This window comes from Drosophila subpulchrella, chromosome 3L, assembly GCF_014743375.2.
Source record: "Drosophila subpulchrella strain 33 F10 #4 breed RU33 chromosome 3L, RU_Dsub_v1.1 Primary Assembly, whole genome shotgun sequence".
Classification (NCBI taxonomy): domain Eukaryota; kingdom Metazoa; phylum Arthropoda; class Insecta; order Diptera; family Drosophilidae; genus Drosophila; species Drosophila subpulchrella.
The window spans coordinates 13135650-13160107 of NC_050612.1; the positions used below are offsets into that span (position 1 = coordinate 13135650).

General features: G+C 36.2%; 1 protein-coding gene across 1 annotated transcript; it reads right to left on the reverse strand.

Moving 5' to 3' along the window:
* Window positions 1-14952: 14952 nt before the first annotated feature.
* LOC119552586 (myrosinase 1) lies at window positions 14953-21473 on the reverse strand. The gene is made up of 4 exons (XM_037862220.1): window positions 21262-21473; window positions 20260-20461; window positions 16526-17419; window positions 14953-15657 (listed from the first exon to the last, which is right to left on the reverse strand). Exons 1-4 carry the CDS (start codon window positions 21300-21302, stop codon window positions 15160-15162), a joined length of 1635 nt encoding a protein of 544 aa, XP_037718148.1. The 5' UTR covers window positions 21303-21473; the 3' UTR covers window positions 14953-15159.
* Window positions 21474-24458: the final 2985 nt, after the last annotated feature.

Consider the following 24458-nt stretch of genomic DNA (forward strand, 5'->3'; position numbering starts at 1 on the left):
AAAGAAACTAAAAATAACAGGGGAAATGTAGTACAGTAATTGCTCTTAAAACAAAAGTCTTTCTTATTTTATAATTCTTTAAGAATTGGAAATGTTGTTTCAAAGGCAGTAATTTTTTCGGAATTATGTTTTATAAGAGCTTTTCTAGTTAAGATGGAGTTAAATTTGGTTTTTAGCCTGCCATAGATAAAAAACCCAAATTCCAAGTCTTATATCATCACATTTAATTTAATTCAACGTTATTATAAAAAAAAATATATATATATTTGGTTTGCTATATTTAATTTAGAATCTGTCTTTGGGACAGCTTGAGCATTGATACTAAAAATAAAATACCATAAAATAGGTACCAGTATCATTTTTAAAATATACTGATATAGGACTTTACATGTGATCTAGTTTGTTTCAATATTCCAAACTTGAGTTTGGTCTATAAGCTCCTTCACCTATTGCTGGAACTCAAAACCGTCAAAACCTTTTGTGTATAAATATAATTTCTGTTTCTAGTTTTATGTCTGGATACTTAAAGCCAGTGATCACTGCACTTACTACAATGGATATTCAGGTCTCTGGTTGGCTGAGTGTTTTACGCTCGTCATCGACCCCACCCCAAGGTAACTCCAATCCCCATATCCCGAGCGGTTACCAAACAGTGTTTCTTTTATGGCCGGGGGCATGAAATTTGATTCTCGGAAGAGTTCATTTGTAGCCTAGCGGGATGGTGAGCTGATGGGATTGAAATTGGAATGTCTTTTCTTCGCTCGAATCCAGGTAACTTAATTAAAGTGCTTGCGACAGGGTTGCCGCGCCATGCAACTGCATTTGCTAGGGTTGTCGAGGCAACAGACAAATAACGGAAATATTATCGTTTGCCATTTACTGGGCAATAACATTTGGTAATGGCATTGGGCGTGTCCCTTGGGGGCGGGTTCTCCGACATCGGCAGAGGTTGTCAGGCTGTAAATTTGCTTTTTCCAAACATTTTTCACCGCCCTGGTACGTCGGTTACTTTTGTTTTTATTACTTCCTCGTTTCGCACCGTTGTTCTTATTGCCATTGTTGTTATACCTATCGACATTGCATCCCCGTGGGAGCTTGCAGGCGCCCGAAATTGGAAACACAGATTGGGGGAAAATAATAGTGAGTGTAGAAAAGAATTGTACATTTTTAGATTATAAAGTACTATATCATTTTACATTAAATTTATGATAAATGTTGCCAACTTTTGTGTGATAAATCCCATTTTTTAGCACAACAATGAAAAGGGTAAGCCAGACTTTTAAGAACTAAACAAATTGGAAAATCTTTAATAAGTTAGGATTATGAAGTGGGTAAACCACATTTTTAAGAACTTAACATATATGTTAGCTTTAAAAAAGTTTTAAATTATATTGGGGTTAACTTTATTCTTTAGCCAAATTAAAGAAAGATGTATTTATAGTTACTTTTTTATTAAAAATAAAAAAAAACATATTTTTTAGAAACAGTTTTTATCCCAATTTGGGTTGATCAGCAAAACGAATCTAATTTGATGATCCCAACTGTTTTTGGATGTAAACAAAAGTTGAGACAGAGACAGCAACATGTTAACCCGATCTGCGAAAGAGACGGATGCAGTGGCGGTAGCAAACAACAAATAAGAAATAACAAATAGCAAATAACAACGGGAGAAACAATAACAAAGCGCAAATTGTTTGCTTTTGTTGCCGACGAGGATAAATGCATTGATTTCTGACAGTCGACAGTCGGCGGCAATCGCTTTTTTTCGTGGCCAGAGAAGCGTGAAGAAAATAAGAGAAAGGAAATCCCTTTGGGGTGCTTTTTCCCCCCTTCTCCGCCACTGCTCCCTCGGCAAAAAACTCCGCTCAATTGGTTATTTTAATATTTCTTTTTTATGAAGTAGAATTGGCTGTTTTAAGCCACAGAGGCGGGAAGTAATTGAATTGTTTTATAAAAAACAAAAGCTTACATATTTACCTTAACATACATACACACCTGATCATATTAATAGGTACACACATCAACTCTGTCTTAAAGCTAACAAAATAAAGATTTATTCATTGTTTCAAACTTAATATTTGTTCTCATTGGTTCTTAAACTATTTGTTTTTAATAAAATAAACCTAACTGTAACATAGGATTATAATATAACATAAAAGAGATCATTTTGTGTTTCAGATACGTTTTCAGTGTGATCATAATAATAGGTACACTTCATGTGTTGGTAAGAAAAAAAATTTTAATTTCCATTTTGTATTATTTTTTTTAGGTAAATTAGTATTTCCTTACTTAGTATCCAGTGTATCCACCTCTATTTTGGGCCTTTACTGCTATTCTTTTTGGCATACTTTTAATAAGAGCCTGGCAGGTCTCTACTGGTGTCTCATACCACAGTTTTTGGACACCTTCCCATAATTTTTGATTATTTGAAAATGAATGCTTTGCCAATTTTTTTTTTAAGTCTCCCCACAAGTTTTCAATGGGGTTAAGGTCGGGGGATTGGCTTGGCCACTTCAGAACGTCAACTTTTTGGTCCTCGAAAAATTTAGATAACAGCCTTGATGTCTGTTTTGGATCATTATCTTGATGAAATACCCAACGTAATGGCATATTTTCCTCAGCATACGGTACCATAACTGTTTCCAATATGGATTTGTACTCTTCAGCATTCATTTTGTTCGTAGTCTAATAAATTGGACCTACGCCGTACCAGGAGAAGCAACCCCATACCATTATATTGCCACCTCCATGTTTGACTGTTTTTTTTTGTAAACCGTGGATGGAATTCCTTTCCGTTAGAGCGTCGAAACTTCCTTTCACAGTCATTTTCAAACAAATTAATCTTGGTTTCATCGCTCCATAATATGTTTCACCATTTTTTCTCCCCGGTGCATCCTACCCGGTCTTTGTGGTCCCTTGCAAAAGTTTGCCTCATGGTGATATTTTTTTTGCGCATAAGTGGGACTTTTTCGGCAATTCTTCCTGGTAGGTTGGCATCTTGTAGTCGTCTTCGGATAGTTGGAGCACTAACTGAATTCCCAATTTCGGCTGCAATAGCCTTCGATGACTTAAATGGGTCCTTTTTGCTCAAAGTTACTATGTAGTGGTCAAGGGTTTTTGTTGTTTTTAGTGGCCTTCCACGGGTTTCCTGTCTTGGTTTTCTTTCTAATGCATTTTTAACAAAATTATGAGACCATTCATTTTCAAATAAACAAAAATTATGGGAAGGTGTCCAAAATCTGTGGTATGAGACACCAGTAGAGACCTGCCAGGCTCTTATTAAAAGTATGCCAAAAAGAATAGCAGTAAAGGCCCAAAATAGAGATGGATACACTGAATACTAAGTAAGGAAATACTAATTTACGTAAAAAAATAATACAAAATGGAAACTAACATTTTTTTTCTTACCAACACATGAAGTGTACCTATTATTATGATCACACTGAAATCGTATCTGAAACACAAAATGATCTCTTTTATGTTATATTATTATCCTATGTTACAGTTAAGTTTATTTTATTAAAAACAAATAGTTAAAGAACCAATGAGAACAAATACTAAGTTTGAAACAATGAATAAATCTATATTTTGTTAGCTTTAAGACAGAGTTGATGTGTGTACCTATTAATATGATCAGGTGTGTATGTACATATGTACATATGTACCTCGGTGTCGGTTTTACGTCCTCCAATTTTCTTGTACTAATCCGGTTTCCTTTTTTAACTTTTATTTTTGAATGCGTTATAAAATGTGATTAATGTCGTAATATCGAAAAATTGTTTATAACTTAACTACTTGTTTTGTTTTTTGAAATTACTGCACATGTGCATATGTATGTACATACATATGTAATTAACAGACGCCTTTCAAAAGTGAACATAATGTACATTCATATGTACATACATAGATTACACTTTCGCCTCTCCTTTGCACACGCCCAATTTCTTTACTTTAAAAAACGGAAGTTAATTTGCTTATCGCCACTTTGAGTAGTTAATTTTTATTTACTATTGATTAATTAATTGGCTTATTTCGCTGAATCGCACTTGATCAAATGGACGCTTGATGATAAAGAATATGGACACAAGGAGGAGAAGAATTTATCGATAGTTCTTCGTTTAGCTAGAGCAGGATGGCAATAGTGTAGCTCTGATCGCTTGAAGCATGTGAAAGAAAACCGTATTTTACTCGGTTTAGTTACAATATTAAAGTGTTCGTATAGTAAAAATAAATAAATCAAGAAGGCAGCTTTAAACTATTGACGCAATTTCATGGATTTCTTGTTAAAAACATAGTTTGTATCGTGCAACCGACTCACCAACAGTGCACTTTGGTAGAGTGGGATGGCAATAGTGTACCTTCGTTAAGTTGTTTCAGTGTTGATCAATTTTGTGAAGAACGGATAGTTTTATTCGCAAATTAAAGAGTATGAATTGAAAAGGAGTGAAGTTTTTCGGATCTTTATAGTATTGTGAAAAAAAAACAGCCGCTCACTGGCAGCCCCTCGTAGGTGCGTAATTTTTGTGGACCGTGCAATTTAAATTTAATCGGGGGAATGTGCAATGCTTTTGAGCGACCGACAACCCCAATTTTTCGTACACCTTTTGCTTGCAAATTTCGCTGACGACCGCAGTTGGATTTGCGTTTTACGTTTGAAAGGATTATGAACCGGTTTACTGTGGCCCTTCGCTGGGCGCATAAAAAACCAAGGGGCTTAACAATCCGGCTGGTCAGCGCCCGTTCCTCAGTGGGTGGTGGTTGGTGAGCAGTGATTTGCCCTTGGGGGTGGCTAACTACCCCCTTGTGCCACTCCCCCTGCCCACACCCCCGCCGCCCACTTCATGCAAATGGCCAAACATTAAGGCGACACTTGAGTTGTGTCTACAAACAGCAAAGGGCCAAGAAATAGGAGTGAATCATAAACGTACTTGTTTGAAATTTACTCCTAGTTTTATGTAGGATTATATTTTAGATATAATTATTACTTTATTTTACTATAAGAGCACATTAAGTTATTATAACATATGTATGTAATAATTACACTACCATATTTTACTATTTATGAAATCACAGAACATAATTGCAGATATATTTAAAACAGTTAAGTAGTCTTACACATTTTATAAATATCAACCACTTCATATTTAAAAAAAATTAGGAAATGTTATATGGAAAAATTAATTTGAACAAATTTAATAAAAAAAAACAACTTATTTGGCTGCAAAACGCATTCAAAACTTTTAAATCAACCAAAAAAAATTTATTTTTTATCGAATCATTTAATCGATCTGTAGAATCGAATCGAAAATTCAATAATCAAATCATAGAATCGAATCATAGAGTCGAATCATAGATTCGAATCATAGAATCGAACCAAAGAGTCAAATCATAGAATGGAATCATAGAGTCGAATCATAGAATCGAAACTTGATCATTTTTAGTGCTGCTTGGAGCCAATTTTAGTGGGCACCTTGGGCCTCTATGAAATATTGATTAAAAATTTGGCTGTTCTAGCTCTTCCGTTTTGGTCTGCGCGCGAATCCCCTTAATTATCGCTCTATCAAAGTGTGGACCTTTGAGATGACCATAAGAATATTTTTTTCAAATAAAAAAACATATTTATTACATTTTAAATTACATTTACTCAGAAAACATAATATATTTTATCGGATTAAGAATGCAAATATTGTGAATTGATTTTTTTAAAATAAAATATATTTAGAATTTGGATCTAGTTTTTAAATAAAGTGTGAAAAGAGGATTTTATATGCACCAACATATTTATTTAATTCTTTGAAATTTTCAACCATATATTATGTTGACCTGATCTGTTTCCAGCTGCATGTCAAAGACATGCCACCCCGTTCCTGGCGAATGCAAATGCAAACAATGGCCAAGGCTGCGACGGAAGGACAAGTCACGTGCTGCCCGTTCCCGAAGACCATGTGTCCGTGTGGCGTACTCCCCGCAGTCCCTTCCATCCCTAAGTCCTTGCTCCGTACTCCTAATAAGCGGCAAATAATTGGCAGACGAACTTGAGACTACCCCAATGGCATGGGCATGGACATGGGGACCTGGCGATTGCCAGTGGCAACTGCAATTGCCACTAAAAATCGATACCAACCACCACACAGCCACCCTGCAGGTTGTCGATCCTTGCTGGAATGTTTGTTTGTTTGTTCGCCTGTCTCCTTTTCCTGGCCATCCCAACCGCTTTCCAGTCACCAGAGAGAAATCCCCGCTCTCAACTGCAATTGCATTGCATTGGCTTAAAGTACAGGTAAACCATACCATCAGTATTAAGTGTTCCTGCCCCAAATGACTTATAAAACCTAATAAATACTCTTTTTTAGGTGAGCTGACTGGATGTGGGGAAATTTCTATCTACCTCAAATGAACAGCAATTAGAATTTCCGGCAATAAACTCTGTCAAGAACTGAAAAGCGTTAACCCAGAACCACGTCAACTGACCAAATTTGAGTGTCAGGCCCAGGTAACACAAACTTGAGACAGGGAGGGATTTGTAGGACTGGCTATGATTGAAAATAACCAGTTCATGGAATCAAAAATGCATTTTAGTATTGTAGAACATACTTTTAGGTTCAGGTACAGCTTGTATTTTTAAAAGATGCACGATTACTTACTGATCTAGAGTTTGATTGAATATTTTTCACATTATCATGGTAGCATAAAAAGTAAACACGATTTTAAAGAAATTTATATAACCATTTTAATAATATAACAGCACTTTTTGATAATCATATTAACAATGCAATAGTTGGCAATACTATATAATGTTAAAGACATTTTGAACTGCTTTTAACAAAGTGTAAAAACCACGCAAATTTGTAAATGTAACATTTTGTTTTCAAAATGTCATATATAAAGTACTATTATACTGCGTATAGTTCGGAACCACTCGCAATCCGCTCCTGAAACTTGTAATGACAACGGCATACGATCATTACTGCCTTAGTAGTTGCATTCTGTCGCCCTGCTCAATGAACCATTCCGTTGGCTGCAGTGGGCCCGACTTGGGCAGCGGACAATTAATACCGCCAGCGATGCGAATCTAATAATGTGACTACAATGACGACAATAGACCCGCTCTACGAGTCCCCGGCTCTTTGGCTCTCGGTGTTATGTAAGCAGCGCTGCGAACAAAGCTTGGCTTGGTTTTTTTCGAAACCTGGGCAGCTGCAAAGTGTGATATGTGGCCGGTTCTAACGATACATCATTCTGATATATATGCCATGAGGTGTGGACTGTGTATACGTGTATACTACTTTTAGGTACGTCATAAATTAACACTAGCTCTGGCTGTTAGCCATTCGAAGATAGTGTCCCAGTGGGCGGTAGCTGGGCTCATAAATACAGCACAGGGAAAACAATTAACCATTGCATGTCGGTCGTGCCCAGAGCGTCTGTATCGAGATCCATGGACCATGGCCAGCGGTGGTGGTCAAGGTGCGTGAGATCGCCGGTGGGTGATAACCAGCTGTGGAATTTGCAGTGGCTACAAATGAGCGATCGTTTATCCCAATGGGCTAACATGATCACAAAACATGCTCTCATTGGGGAGGGAAAACTTAATGACATCGATTGGGAATGGTTTTATGGGCCTTAAAGTAATTTAATTAGAATTTCTTGTTTCCTGAGCATCAAGTAATAAACACTGCTTGATGTTGAAATGATTTGATTAGCCTTATAAAATTAAAATGATTTTTTCTACAAGGATCCCTGATTGTATAATTTGTTTAAATAAGTCGTTATACATTTTTACCAATTTTTAAAAAGCTTCAAAGATACTTTGATAATCTCTTTTTAAGTGGAATTTATTTCATTCATATTTTATAGATCACTATCTTATTATTAGACATCCTTCCTAAAATATTTTATAATAGTTTGGTGTGAAATACTCCACATTGAAATAATAGCACCGCCTACTTTAATCAATATATGTATGTTTCCAATAGCCAATAGTTGAATCTATTTGCCTATGTAATATTGAATTTCAAAGATAAGTCTACTCCAGATCTACTCACCACCATAACTCTCACTCTTAATACTCCCCAAATCCAATAAATCGTCAAAACAAAAGTGCAGCTAAGCTACAATAACAGTTAAGTGCGAAAAAACATGCACAGAATGATTGAAGTTGATTCCTAGTTTGGAATCAAAATATACAAATAAGGGAGATGCCAAATGGTGGGAAGATGTGCAATAGCACGGACCAACATCGATACCGAAATCCCGAAAAAAGCGAAACCCGAACCCGAATTAAGAGCGGTTCCACTCCCAGGAGCGCGTATTCCCAGGCGATGATAATCGGACGGGGACGTTAGCTAAAAGAACTAAGGGTGGTTACGACATGGAAAAAGTAACCCTCCAGTTGGTAACTGTAGAACTGCAATTGCATTCGAACCGAACTAAAGTGAAGCAACCCCCGACGTGGAATCCAAACCCTCGAACAATGGCCCATCCTTCGCCTCTTTTATCCCTTTAGTGATTTGATGGTGGCGCATTTGCAATGACAAAGAACAATAAAAATTCGATATCAAGGCGATCGATCAATAAGCAGTTGCCAACGCACACGCAATATCTTTTGCGTGAAATTTTAGACAAAGCGGCGACATATTTGGAAAGAGAGTTTTTCAAGGAGAGGTATATTTATGGTGCTCCCTAGATCGGGCAGCTGCGCAGGCGCCTCGATTCCAACAGGGTTGTCATCTCACACACAGATTCGTGACTGATTTTGGTGGTGGATTCCAAAACTGAGAGTCTCGAAAACCAAACTGGGTACAGTAGCGCACTCGACTAACCAGAAAGTTTATGCGTTGCTTTTATGATGGAAAAGTATTCATGACTTAAAACTAATATCGTTGTGATACAAAATGTATCTTTAACTTGTTTTTATATACTTTAATGAAAACAGAAACTATGAATACAGTCTTTGTTACCCTTTAAATTGGTTCACTTTTTAAAATAAGAGTAATCTCTTGGGATAGAAACTTTATCTTTAAAAACATAAGTTTCGTTAAATGTTTTAGATATCCTTATAAGGTTATAATACTTTAAATGTATATGCATATTAATTTTGCATAATCCTTTACGTGTTATTTATAATCACCATAAAACATCTTGGTGCAGAATATACTTTGAAAATTTTAAAACATTGATTTCTTTTCGATAACCTTAGTTTAATTATTCTTTTTTACATCCTTTGCTTTAAGGATTTTCGATCTTCCAACGCATGAACGGCTAAGCATGTCCTCATCACTTGGATACGAACATTTGTCACTGTCTCAAACATGGCTCTAACTGTTTTCCATCCTAAAAAGGGGTGACATGCGTCGTTTGTCCAATTTGTTACGCAATCAAACCGTCGCCTGGACTCCTCTGAAAAACGTGCATGTCGGAACCCAAGTCCACGTCCAAGACCAGGCCTTTTAGCCGGTAATTGGTTTGTCATTATAGCAAAAGCGAGGCACACTAAAGTGCAATGAACTTGGGTTCAAAAACAAGAGGAGAGAGATTGTTTTCGTTGATTTATAGAAAGAGGGAAGGATCAGCTGCCTTGTGATCTTGGCACGTACTATGAGGAACCCTCCCTTTTAAACTTCGCACCTTTTTCCTTTACGATTTTGGACTGTAATTTATGGGTCTAGAAAACAGCTGATGAGAGAAGAAACCTTTCTTTCCTTTTTTCATTTATTTATTTCCAACATTCCACCCATAATTAAATGAACTAGGTTTTGAAACTCATACCCAAAGGATCGTTTTCGGTTAGGTCCAATTTTTCCCATGCCTCAGTCAAAGTTCAGGAAAAGATTTATGGGAAAACCAATTGAAATGCCAAGAACTCTGATATCTCAAATGGGGGGCTCTAAAAACCATTTCCATACCGAACAGTTGCGCTATAATAGTATGAGGGTGCTATTCTCGTTCTTTTGTTGTCCAGAGAATTACTAAACGTCGCCAACTACGAGGGGAATTTTATTCTATGCCATTAAACGATACCAAAAAGCACAAAACTCAATGATTCAATGATACTTTATCGTCAAACGTAATCTTCTTGAGAAGGGGGACTATGAAGTGACATTATATGAGTTGGGTGGAATGGCTAAAGTACACCAGCCCAATTATGAGGGCTATATATTTCGAAAGAATGTTTCAATCAGTGCCGAAGTTTATTAAAATTTATATTTGTAAACGATGTAATTGAATATTGATTTCAAAGGGTTAACTCAATTGGTGCTGAGTTGTAATGGCAGTGTTACATCGAAATGTATAGGGGGTAAAATAGAGTCAATCAAGTTCAGAAAATCATATATTAGTGGAATGTTTAAACAAAACTACATATTTTTGTAATATAAAAATTAGTTTCATATTTTTATTTTTGAGAAGAATGTTTTCAACATATTTATAAGCTTTATATATTTTTTTAGGACCATGTTTAGTGCGGATACCCGCATTCTCCATTAAATTTCTGCTTCGGTGTAAAAATTGTAATCGAATTAATCACGGAGCCGCAGAAATCTGTGTACACATTGTTAACTTGATTGCCCTTTGTTGCTATTGGAAAATAATTTGTCTCTATTAAATTCTCTTCGAATTGATGCTGATGAACCTAAACCAATTCGAAGCGAACCAAGATTTGTAATTTAGTTTATCACTTATTGTTATTTAATCCTTTGGCCAGGCCACCATGCACATCCTGGACAGATGTTTGTCTAGCTGCAGTGTTCCCTTTTAAATGCCTTGTTCGCGGGATTAATGTGAGGGCAAAAACCAGAGGGTGGTGATCGGGGGAAAGCATGTGTGCTGATTTTTGCACTATGGTGGGTCTTAGGCCGTATTAATTTTCAATAAGTGCATTGAGCTCTATGAATTGTTTGATAAATGGCGCAGCGGGTTAATCCAGCATGCTGATAAGGGAAGAGAGCAGCCCCTTTCTAACCGCATATGGAACCGCATTCTGAGCACGTTTCATTCAGGAAAAATAACGTGACTAGACAAAATTAACCACAACTTTTTTAATCCTTAAGTTGGAATTTAATTTATAAATAAGGGGTATATATACAAACGTTTTAATTAAATAAAACTATTAACTAATTTATTATTAATTAATTTTGGAGTTCCAACTCAAGGTAGCAACCAGCAGCCCATAAGTAAATAATATTAACCACAACCTTTTTAATCCTTAAGTTGGACAAACTTTTCAGTGAATTTTATTAATAAATTAGGGGTATCTTTACAAATGTTTAAAATAACAAATTTATTGATTAATTTATTGTTAATTAATTTAATATTAATTAGTTTCTTTATTATTTAATTTATTATTAATTAATTTTGGAGTTCCAACAGAAGGTAGCACCCAGCAGTCCATAAGTATGCTATAAATATAATGATTTTTACCCAATACACGAACCATATAAATCGCTTTACCGTTTATGAATCGGTTATACGGTCTATGCCTACGATATACGATACGATATGCATTATTTATTTAAAGATGCAAAATACACCTAAAAAAAAAACGTAACTATCTGTCTTCCACATGTACACTTAACGAAAATAATGCGTTATATCTGTGTTATATTATTATATGTTTATAGCTAATGTGGAGTACACTTACCGAAATGCGTAATATCTGTGTTATATTATTAAATTTTATCTGCAATTAATCTTTGTCAAGGTCGTGATCTGTATTTAATAAATCCAGATTTATTCATATTACTCACGCTCTGACCTTTCCAAGAGAACAAAACCACGTGCATAAATCACATGTTTCAATTTCGCGAAGTTCGTGCAACGTAACTACTTGAACTCAACTAAACTTTGGCTGATGCAATGCCTTGTAAAATTTCATCGGTGAAAAAAAACACAACAGAAAAGTGGAAAAACAGTTGAGAACATCCAACTCCGGAATGTTTTTCCCCACTCAGTTTGTTTGGCATGTTAGTTTGTTTGTTGTTTTTACTGAGTTTTTTTGGCTACACTTGCTTTGTTCAACATGTTAGGCTTTATTGCTTTATTGTGGTTTTGGGCGGAGGGGTGTTTAATGGAGACTGTCTATAAAGGGGAAAAGGGGTGTCTCAAAAATTGAAACGGATCTTTTGTTTTGTGATTGATATTCTCTTGGTCTCGACTGCCCATTAGGTCTCATTAATCATACATTGCTTTTAAAATAACTATTGAATGTTTGACGTTATGCTTGGGGTCTAAAATAAACTCGTTAAATTATTTTTGTTCCGGCTAGAGTTTTATAATAATAACATTACTCTTTAATATTAAAAATCAGAAATAAATTAAAACTTTTTGTGTACTTACCTATTGATCCACATTAAATAAGTCCCTATTATTCCAATCTAGTTTTGTATTGATTCTTAAACATAATGACATCAACTATATTATATTTGTCTACTATATTTGTATACTATACATATGAGAACACGTGTTTTTACACGGCTACAGTTTTATAATATTAACATTGCTTTTCAATTTTAAAAATCCGAAATAAATTAAAACTTTTTGTGTATTTATATATTGATACACATTTAATAAGTACCTATAATTCTTATCTAGTTTAGTATTGATTTCTAAAAATAATGACATAAACTTTATTATACCCGTTACTCGTAGAGTAAAAGGGTATACTAGATTCGTCGGAAAGTATGTAACAGGCAGAAGGAAGCGTTTCCGACACCATAAAGTATATATATTCTTGATCAGGATCACTAGCCGAGTCGATCTAGCCATGTCCGTCTGTCCGTCTGTCCGTCTGTCCGTCTGTCCGTCTGTCCGTCTGTCCGTCTGTCCGTCTGTCTGTCCGGATGAACGCTGAGATCTCGGAAACTATGAGAGCTAGGCTATTGAGATTTGGCGTGCAGATTTCTGAGCTTCTTACGCAGCGCAAGTTTGTTTCAGTAGAGTGCCACGCCCACTCGAACGCCCACAAACCGCCCAAAACTGTGGCTCATACAGTTTTGATGATAGAATAAAAATTTTAACTGAAATGTATTGTTCTCATCAATACCTATCGATTGATAAAAAAAAAGTTTGCCACGCCCACTTTTACGCCCACAAACCGCCCACAAACTTCAAACAATCGTAAATATGAACGTGGATATCTCGGAAACTATCAAGGATAGAGAACTGGGATCTCATATTTAGAATCCGTAGCCTTGTGCGCAGCGCAAGTTTGTAACGCAGATATGCCACGCCCACTCTAACGCCCACAAACCGCCCAAGCCTGTGGCGCCCACAATTTTCATGCTAGATAAAAAATTTGAACTGAACTGTATTGGTCTCGTCAATACCTATCGATTGACCCAAAAAAAAATTTGCCACGCCCACTCCAACGCCCATATCGATTAAATCTGTCTACCGCCGATAGGTGGCGCATTTCAATCTCGCTTTGCTGCTTGCATGTCTCCATTTCCCTTAGGTCCATTTAGCTGAGTAACGGGTATCTGATAGTCGAGGTACTCGACTATAGCGTTCTTCCTTGTTATATTTGTCTTCTATATTTTTAACTATCCACTTAAGAACACGTGTAATATACCGTTTGATGTCTTAAATTTGTCTAGAACATGAAATTAATGTTCTCGATGAATAATTCATTTGTAAAGCTTCTCTAAGCCCCCCTTGGCTATTATTTTGTATATAAGTGTGTACCCTTTAGATACGAACCCTTAGTGCTATTCTATACGTAATCTTCAGTTGCCAGCAGCTCCAGACGCTGGGCTGATGAATTATGAATATGCCCGGCGACGGCTCGTGACTCAAACAGGTGCAAAATCGAAGCTGGGAGCACGCCAGTTGGGTCGAGACCAGACTCTAGACGAGCCCCTCCCTCCAGAAGCACTGCCCCCACCTTTCACCTCCTGGCATTGGCATTTCAATGTTTCCTACAAACAGCAAAAATTGCTTAATTTATTCAACAGTTTTCGTGTGACTTGAGCAAACTGAAACAATAAATCCAGCTAAATGCATATATAAAAAATAAGTGTAAATAAAAGTAGAAAAAAATAAAACATTACCCAAAATGAAAGGTAACTGGTTCTGGGGGGGAAACAAACATGCAAATATATCTATGTACCGGGTTCATAAGATCCCGTATCGCTTTCGATTCCGTTTTGAAAGTATCTTAACTGAACTAAGGCCAGGCGGATGTTTGTGATCATGCAAAGAATATACCTTCATATGCATAAGCGAGTGATTTAATCAGAGTCATTAGCTTAGGGATTTTAATATTCCGATTCATGCTGGACCAATGTGCACACACAGACTTCCCTACAATTAGCCCCCTGGCCGACCTCATCGCTATGATATAATACCCCTACATCGGGGCTCATTGTGGCGCAAAAAGATCACAGATCATTGGATCTTTTGTTGGTTACCCATTTGATTTACTTGCGGAAATGATGGAGGACAGCTCAATGAATTTACTACTTGTAAGTGTCACTATGGATCGAACTACATAGATGGAGAACCAGAGAAACCTTTAAGAGAGCTCTATTAGCATCTGAATGAACCAAGCAGTGAATGGAAGTTCTCGAATTCCGAATTCAGAAGATCTTTCAAGGTTTCCAGATCAACATTGACGCACTGGTACAAAAGATCTATATAGCTTTTAGTAGAATTTGAGACCTCTTTTTACTTATTAGCTTACGAGGTTATCAGATTACCTTTGAATGTTAAAAAATATTATTATAATTTATAATAAACAACATATTGTGTGTTATATAGAAGTCTTTCAAAAAAGCAAAAGTTTCAGCGCGTTTAACATACTTATTGATATTAGGGGATTTTTATTATGTGATCTTGAATAAAAATTTAAGTAAATTGTTTAGAATTTACATATTCATTTAAAAGTTTTCTGAACTTAAATACGAATTAATAATCAAATTACATTGGGATTTTCCCCCATACACTCCAAAAACTTGATTTTAATATCACAAAAAGGTTTTATTCAGTTTCGAGTCTTTAAACCTAATTACAAATTACAACATCTATAGGTACATATGTAATATGTATTAAATTTAAATAATATATTACAATGATGGTTAGACAAACTTATGGCTACGAGTAGCAATCAATACTTGACAATGCGACAAGTTGAGTATGGCAAGGCTCTTCCTCTCGTCTTATCGCTTATTTGAACAGGGCCAGGAGAAGAAGACCTGTTAGACTCCAACTGACGGCTCCACTAGCACCACTAGTTCTGGCCACTCGATCCTCGGCCGGCAACTGAGCCATGGCCACCAGTTGCTGCTCCTCATCGAGCTTGGGTCTGTAGCTCCAGTCGATGGTGTTGGTCTTACACATCTGGGCAAAGACACGCGCCGAAATCTTGGGAGTTCTTGTGCGTTCCGGCGAGTTGAAGTCCACGTGATAGAGACCAAACTTCTCCGTGAAGCCAGCCTTCCACTCATAGCTGTCCATCAGACTCCAGGCGATATAACCACTGACATTCACACCATCCTCAATGGCATCCAGCACAGCCGAGAGATATTGGTTATAGTAATCCACACGAGCGTAATCCTCCAGACCACCACGATCACTGACGCCATTCTCCGTGACAATTATCTCGGGTCCATTGTACTCCTTGTGTATCCACTTCAACAGATTGTACATTCCCTTGGGATAGGACTGCAAGAACAGAGAGGAGAAACGGGGTACAACCCCCAGTTAATAGAGTTCATTCACCTGTACGCGCCACCTGAGCGAAAGTCACCCTCTTTTGATTCCTGGCTAACTAGTTTACTCGGCAAACCATAATTCAAACAGTAAGTGGGGATAAGTCAACCCTCAAGTTACCCCAGATACTCCACCGAGTTAATTACACCACCTCATCCTGGACGTGAGGGATTTGCCATCACTCGTCGCCAGAGGGTGAACCACAATCAATTTAGCCGACTAAGCGAAAGATAATTGAAGTTGGGGAGACGAAGCAAATATGCTTCTTTTGTGAAATTGTGGCCAGCACAAGGTGGAATATTTTCCTGACTTCCTAATACAAATACTTTGGGATCTTAAAAGCATTTAAAGAGATGTATCTAGGGAACTAGAAAACGTAGAGAGTCTCTACTAAAGACCTTTTAAAGCGATAAAAAAAAAATATTGGAACCCCAAGCAAATTTTATCACAAGTCATTCGAACCCACATATAAAGATAAACATTTTCCTGACTTACTAATACAATTATTCTGTGATCTAACAAATCTATAGAACTTTTTAAGTACAGGAAAAACCAAATGAAACACTAAGCTTAAACGTTCAACACTAGACCTTATATTTTACAAGGGTGATCAAAAATTTCTTTAAAGAAAAGTAATGTCGTATTGTAAGCTTTATAAGATTTTCAATCCTTTGGAACTGTTCGATTTTCAGTATCATATTTCCTAAGTAATTTCTCTATTTTTTACTGATAAATCTAGAAATTAATGTTCGTATATTAGGACTGAAAATTGTAATAGATCGTTAGGTCCCTAGAATACACTTTACCTTTCCCAACTCACCTTAAGCCAAACGGATCCCGAACCAGGCCAGTCGACGCCCTCCTGGCTCTCCACAACACCCATATCATGGTTGAAAGAGGGAATCGGGAACTTGCCGGTATTGTTATGTCCATTTGATATGACCAGGTTGCTGGTGTACGAATTGATGCCGAAGAAATCCGAGGTGCCTCGGATGCGATGGATCTCCTCCGTGGTGAACTCAGGCAGTCTGGATCGTACTCCAAAGCCCTGCTCCTTGCTAAGATTCCTAATCCGCTCGATCATCACCTTGGGATAGTTGCCGTGCTTGGAGAAGATGGGATGGCCAAACCAGCCCACATAGAACTGCATGGCTCGCTCGGAGGCTTCGCGATCCTCGGCAGAATTTGGGTCCTTGGGCTCTGGCCAGGATGTGTCTAAGGTAATGCCAATGCGACCACCTTGACGCGACTGGAAGAGTTCCCGATACATGTGCACCACCTCAGCGTGGGCCTTCAGCAAATTGTGACCACATAGATAGGCGGGAATGCCTGGGTTATTATACGATGGTGCCATATAGTCTACCCCATAGGCGTGCTCGCACACATGCCATGGCTCGTTGATTGTGGTCCACAATTTCACTCTATCGCCATACATTTCCAGAACCAGACGAGCGTAATCTTTGAAAAGCGGTATTATCTCAGGATTCGTCCAGCCGCCCATCTCTTGGATCTTTTGCGGCAGTTCCCAGTGATAGATCGTTACCATCGGGGTAATATTGTATCGGAGCAGTTCGTCGATCAGGTTGGAGTAGTACTTAATGCCCGCCGTGCTGACGTGATTCATATAACCACCGGGCATTATTCGGGCCCAGGACAGGGAAAAACGATATGTGCCTGCATGCAACTCCTTTACCATTTGAACATCTCGTTTCCACTGAAAAGAAAGGGGATTATTATAAATATCTATAATATTTTAAAATTTAAAATTAGTATTATTATTATTATTTTATACTCGTATACATATTTTAAAAACCTAAAAGGCTTATAGTCTTTATAAATGTTAAGAATAAAGTCAATAAACCTTAAACATTTCGATTCATTTTATAGACCCCTTTTTCAATGAGTATTTTTCGATAATAAACATAGTTATCATTTTATCTGCCTATCTACAGTTGTAAAAAAAAATCCCCTTTAAGCTTAATGTTTATTAAAAACAGCTTAGTCTGATCTTGACGCCCATAGCTGGATTTAATGTAATATTTCCCCTGACTTCATTATTTGATTTAATAAATTGTTGTCATAAATCGTAAAGCGTGTCAATTCATTTAACCATTTAATGACAAGACAAGCTGTCAAAATAGTTAAAGACTAGTAACTAGTCTTGTAAGAACACTAAGCCCAATCGAAACTCATAAACCCAATTTGATAATTGATATAGACAAATCAAAGCAATGACATTAATGTCCAATTGCCTTTTAAATTGAAATGCAGACAAATAATTAAACCTGCAAATGAACACTTTAAATGTCGGAAAACTAGACTGCAGCATTTGTGACTTGTTTGTGTTTGCTGGGCGAACTGTTTCGGTTTTCTTTGAAACGATGCCAAGAATGTCAGGCCAAATATCCGAAAAACCCAAAATGAGAATGGAAAACCAGTTGGTCGGACATTGGCGACACGCCCAATGGTCATTGTCACAACTTGGCCCGGAGCTCTGACTTTGGCTTTGGATTTGGCTCAGACGGCTGCTAATTATGTGACTTTGAATTGAAAAACAACCATTTGAATTGCGATCTGCGAGCATTGCATATGAAAGGGGGGCGTTTTAGCTGTCTGTCCAACTCTATTTAATCCATTTATTAAATCACCTGCCGCCGCTGACAACAATAACAAGCCGATAGGCTGGCAATAAATAAAAAACTAAAACAAAAAAAAGGAAAAAAGTTCAACACCTGACGCAAATGCAACAGTTGGCACCCGTAAGAAAATCGGTTGGCTTATTGATTGGCATTAGCAGGCGAATTATGACACGATTAATGTTCACTCCAACACAGTCGACATGCGGCACTGATTTATCATTGCAACTTTGTATTTCAATTTGATATTCTCAATGCGAATTCTTTATAGAATAGGTACTACGGAGAATCTTGGACGGAGGTCGGGATTTTTATTACATGCTAATCATAGGCTATCGTAAGTTCTAATAATCAAGGGTTGTTCTTAAAATTAATAGTAGGAAAAAGGAAATAAGAACGATTTTTCATATTCAATAAACAGATCTTAAAATCTATATGATCTATAATTCTTATACATTTGCACTTTGAAAATTTTGAGATGAGTTTTATATTCATATACATAATTGAGTTTTTACTACAATGCTAAAGTCTTATATCATTATGAAAAGTGTGCCGAGTTATAAACTGATATGAAAAGATAAGTTATTCATATCTGTCTTATTCATATCTGTCTTATTCATATCTGTCTTATTCATATCTGTCTCGTGGAAAAATGGGACAAAAGCATTATAAATAAATAGCACTGATACAGGTTATTTAAGGTTTTTATCAGGTCTAACCAGATAGTTTATCTGTTAGAATATGTCAACATATTTTCATCTGTCTTTCAGTTAATATACTCCAGTTCCGTTTCAGGTCTATGAGCAAGTCACGCCCTACTTATAGTGCCCTTTAAGTTGGTTTATTGTTGGAAGATCATTAATTCAGCACGGATCGAGCGTCATTAATCAATTGACCGGACAAATGGTGCAAATGTAAAGTGCTGAAAGTCCCAGATGGAGACAAGTTGATTATCAGTACAGAGTAGTAGTTAATCAAACCGAAATCGAAACAGGTGTCCCCATGCCAAAGGCCTGCTGTTCATGATTTATGCGACTCTTCGCTAATGGTTTTGTGGTCAGAACTATGCAAATCACTTTACGACCCGTAATGGGAATCGCATTGCATGTCCACACTTGAGGATGATATTATGGCCTATTGAAATGGTCACTTGAATTATGGTTATTGCTTGAAGTCATGTTATTAAAACATAATTGGACAATGATCTTGGCATCGAATTAATTGGGGGCAAAACTGCAGATTATCTTGTTATCTCTGAGAAGCGCTTTGCAGAAGCCAGAGAGCTTTCAGAACTCGATCTATTGGGTATTTTAAATTTAATGGCTAAGACTTGGTTTTAGAACCTCTATAATTTTTAATGGGCGAGTAAAAGATAAACCTGTCTTAAGAAATAATGAACGGTTATTAAAAAATAACCAAGTGTCTTGATTCCAAATGCCTTGAGTTCCGGCTTAAAAAGGAGATTTCTTTAAAACTGAAAGAATTTAAGAAGATCACTGAATTCTTTAAAAAAAGCACTAGAACTAGATCTTAAGTTTTGATTTCTTTTGACTCTTAAGAGCACAGACCACTTCTTTAAATCCATCTCCTTTATCAGAACTCGATCTTAACTTTTGATTTCTTTTGTCTCTTAAAAGCACTTTTTAAATCCATCTCCTCTGATCAGCGTCAAAAGCTATAGATATTATCACGTAATTAGCTCTGTAAGTAATAGCCATCAGAGTGCATCAATTGCAAACTGCTCACATATTTTCCAGTCGATTACCTCAGCAAGTCGACTGGAGATCTTGAACTCTTTGCATAACTTCCAATCAAATTGCGATGCCAAACGAGCCGACGACTTATTTTGAATACTACTATTACCGATTTTCCATTATTGATTAACCAATAGCGACGTGAGTAGATTTTCTCCGCTTACCTGATGATAGCTGTCCGCCGATATATCACCATTTGATTGATCGGCTATTTTCTCGGGATGTGTGTGGGTGAGAAAGTCCCAGATCGATTCCCCCTTGTCATCGGCGTTCCAGCCCCCCTCGATTTGGTATGAAGATGATCCGACGCCCCAGAGAAAGTCGTTGGGGAATCGACGCGTTTGGCTCACCGGACTGCCCAGACATCTGAAATGATATGGTAATGTGTTAATCGAATAATGTTGCTTAATCTTCTTCGAAAATCCCCCCTCTTTGCCATCCACTGCTAATCAAGTGACATTCAAAATTGACAAATGTTACGACTATTTGTATTTACTTTTAAATATTATATACTATTTTATGATCTTGGCCAGTCATTTATATCAATTGCCTATTGGCTGGCCAAGGCCAGTCCAGATTAAACACACAATTGTAGCTTTCTTTGAGCCAAATTCGCTTTGTTTGGCAGCTTGAGGCATGCCAAGGCAAATTGGAACAGTTTTTTTTGGCAATTTCTGAGTGCTATTTTAGCTGCTTTAAAACAGTGTGGCCTAAAAATACTAGTTTAAAAATTATAATTACAAAATTTTACATGTTAAAATTCGTTTAAAAATTAAATGCTACTTGAACCATTTATTTATTTTGTTAGGTATAAATAAATATTAGTTTTTGTTATATCCCTTAACAATTTTATCAGTCATTTGTTATTTAAAAAAAGATGGTAAAATTTAAAGTTAGAAAATAAAACATTGATTATAGGACTTCCAACCTTTAATCTTTATATTGAAAATTATAATTTTGACACTTCACTTAAAATTAACTAAAAAGTTTAACTAATTCAGAACTAAAACTTTTATCAAAACAATCTATTTGTAAAAAATTGCAACAAAATGTTAATTGGGCTTTAAAATGTAACCCCAGTAAAATATAAAAATGTACAGGACATTTTTTATTTTATTTTGAGATTTTAGAGATGTTTTGTTTTTTTATAACGGCTCTTCACTTACGAGACAACGAGAAATAATACGGCCAGTATAAATTTCAACATGTTTTTTTGTTTTTGGTATTTTATATCCTTAAACGCGAAACTAATTTAGGATAAACGAAAACTTTAAGCAGTAAACCCGAGTCTTTTGCCTTAAACTTTTTCGCCGATTTTTGAACTTTTCGCGATTTTTACTGAGCAGCGTTACCGATTCGCGAGCGTGTTAAGTCGACCGCGGAACGTTTGTAAATGAAGTCCGGCGCTTTTATGTCCTACCGTTATAAGGCGATCGGCGGGCTCTGAGTATCGAGTCATAGACGAGTTCTCGCTCCCTCTCTTTCTCACTTCCCAGCGGAGATCGCCGACAGGTGTCGATGTTATTATTATCTCTTTTGTTTTTATCTCGGGTTTGTTTTGTTTGATTTTCTGATTTCTGATTTTGCTTTTACCGGTTACGTACGTTCAGGTGGGGGAAATAAAATGTTCTGGAATTTTTTAACCGGCAAACATAAGAATAATCCAAATAATAATAATCAATGAAAAACGATTTCAATTTTGCTCAATCAACTGCCAACTTAGCATAGAATATACGATAATAAATATTTCAAGTGAGCTGTAAAATCCCAAAACGGCCACGATTATGGAATTGTCATGGGTTTTATTACCATTGGCGCGATTTTAGGTTTTCGTTTTTAAGTATTTATAAGAGTCACGATTTTCACATTAAGTATTCGAAGATAATTACTTAGAAAAGGTTTTAAATTGAAATTATAATTTAAGTTATTTAGATCTTAAATGGTATTTTGATCATTGATAAACATTATAACACATAAGTGGGGGAAATTAAATGTTCTGCAATTTTTTAACCGGCAAAACATAAGAATAATCAAAAAACCACATGAATCATAGAAAAACTTCTTTAATTTTGCACATTCAACATAACATAAAGTATACGATAATAAATATTTCAAGTGAGCTGGAAAATCCCAAAAAGGCCACGATTATGGAATTGTCATGGGTTTTATTACCATTGGCTCGATTTCAGTTTTTCGTTTTTAAGTATTTATAAAACCCACGATTATCGCATTAAGTTTTCGAAGAAAATTACTAAAATAGTTTTAAATAAAAATGATATGTTAGGCGATTCGAAAAAATCATAAAGTCATATATTTAAATATTTAGCTCTTAAATGGTATTTTGATCATTGACAAACATTATAACACATAAGAACACATATTCCAATTACTTGCTTGACAAATGATGACTTAAATATTGACTCATTTTGTACCGCAAATTACAAGTTAGATAAAAATAGTTTTAATAATACTTCACATATTAGTCATATCTTTTTGGATATCATTGAATAATTTAGTATTCAAAGTTCACTGATCCCACCGTATGCATACATAATTAGTTTTCTATTAACAAAAAATATATTGCAAAAAACATGTTAGAAAAAACCGCAGAGCATCTACACGTTTATTGCATAAAGCAACAAACAATTTTAAAATGTACTAAAAACCCTACGTAATATCTCGCAGTAAGACGAGTTTTCCCCCTATTTCGAGCTCCAAAGTTCTTAATTAAGTTTATAGTAACTGCTGAACGAAAACAATGTTTAAACAAGTGCAAGTAAAAACAACCACGATTTTTGCCGGAAGAATGATAAGGCGAAGACAGTTACGTTAGGGAGAGAGTAAAAGAAGGTGTGGGAGAATTCAATTAGATCGAACTGATAAAGGCTAATGGAACATCGAGATAAGGTCGATTCTGGGTTTCATTGTCACTTGCGCCTACAAAGTCAAACTTTGTCAGGGGAGTTCAAAACTAAAAACGGAACCGAATTTATCTGAAAAAACCCGTTCTGTCATTGGATTCGCCCAAAAGAACCGAACAATGAGTCTTTTGCCTTACAATAGCCATTATATGGACAGCTTTCATATCCGCAAACGTGCTTCATAACCTAAAATCCAGTTTTGATATTTTAATCCGCCACATGTGCCAATTGGAAGAACCTGAAAGTTTTGAAAGTCGATCAAGGAGCTCAAGAAGATTCTGATGTTAAGTTCATCGTCTTTCCGAGTTTCCCATGAATATTTAAAAGTCTTGCGAACACCACAATAATATAAACCTTTTTATGATAACTATTATTGTAAACGTTGTCGAAAAAGTCTAAATCATAAAATATTAATTATAATTTAGATGTCGATCGTAAACATTCTCAGCAAAACGTCTGAGGCATAAATCAATTTTTCCAAGTGAATGTATATTTCCCAATTAAGAAGAATATTATAATTTATAAAAGTTAACAATATAAGCAGAACGTCAGCTAATTATCCCACAGTATATTTCCAATTCGAAGAAGATTAAAATTTATGAGCGCTTTAAACGAAAGTTGGGTAAAGAAAAGAATATTTGAATAACAATCACTGGGTGAATTAATAACTTTAAATACTATATGGTTCGACTTGTGTCGAGGGCGTGATTTTTTTTATTCCATGATAGTTCAATGGCTACTGATCAACAAGATTGTAATAAATGTTTGTAAAGTCAATTCCAAATTATTTGTTTATTTATTTAGATTCTTTATTAATTTTACAGGGAGGGTTCAAACTCCGGCTGCAGTGGGCCAAGTACTACTACTATTTTTAAGTTCTGACACACAATGTGGGAGTGTGGCACCCTCTGTAACAGGTGTTCAACTGCCACTGAACTGATTCGAATTGAAACGACCGTCGTATGATTAATGGAGCTATTTAAAAATGCACTTTTACGAACGGAAATGGCAATACAAATCTCTGAAATATTTGGTCACAAAAAGTGTCAACCTTTTGTGGTTTAGATATTACTAAAGAATTTCCAAAAAGTTCGTCAATTATTTCACTTTATTAGCATGTATCCAGATGACTAAATTTCATTATTTTGCAGATTCTGTTTTTAGTGGAGCATGTAAAAACCTTTTAACCGGTTTTGGGTATGCCCATAATCATTTATTTTATTCGCCGTATATTTTTGCATCTACCGCTCACGTGGGGACAATCTCTGGGTCAATTATGAATCACTGACTGGCATAAAAATCCCCAAAGAAACCCATCTGGATGGAAGCATTTTGCATACGCATCAACGCATTTCGTAAAACGATCTAAGGGAAACTACAAAACCCCTTGCAAACTGGAATATGAACTAATATTGTTTTCATTTCCGTTGACAATTATTCTG

What these genes read in the sequence shown, in the direction of transcription:
- LOC119552586 (XM_037862220.1), bottom strand. Translation starts at nt 21,302, where the DNA reads ATGTTGAAATTTATACTGGCCGTATTATTTCTCGTTGTCTC. An exon ending in GTATTATTTCTCGTTGTCTC is followed by an intron (nt 20,462 to 21,261) that starts GTAAGTGAAGAG and finishes ATATCATTTCAG; the next exon opens with ATGTCTGGGCAGTCCGGTGA. An exon ending in CGGGATCCGTTTGGCTTAAG is followed by an intron (nt 15,658 to 16,525) that starts GTGAGTTGGGAA and finishes CTGTTCTTGCAG; the next exon opens with TCCTATCCCAAGGGAATGTA.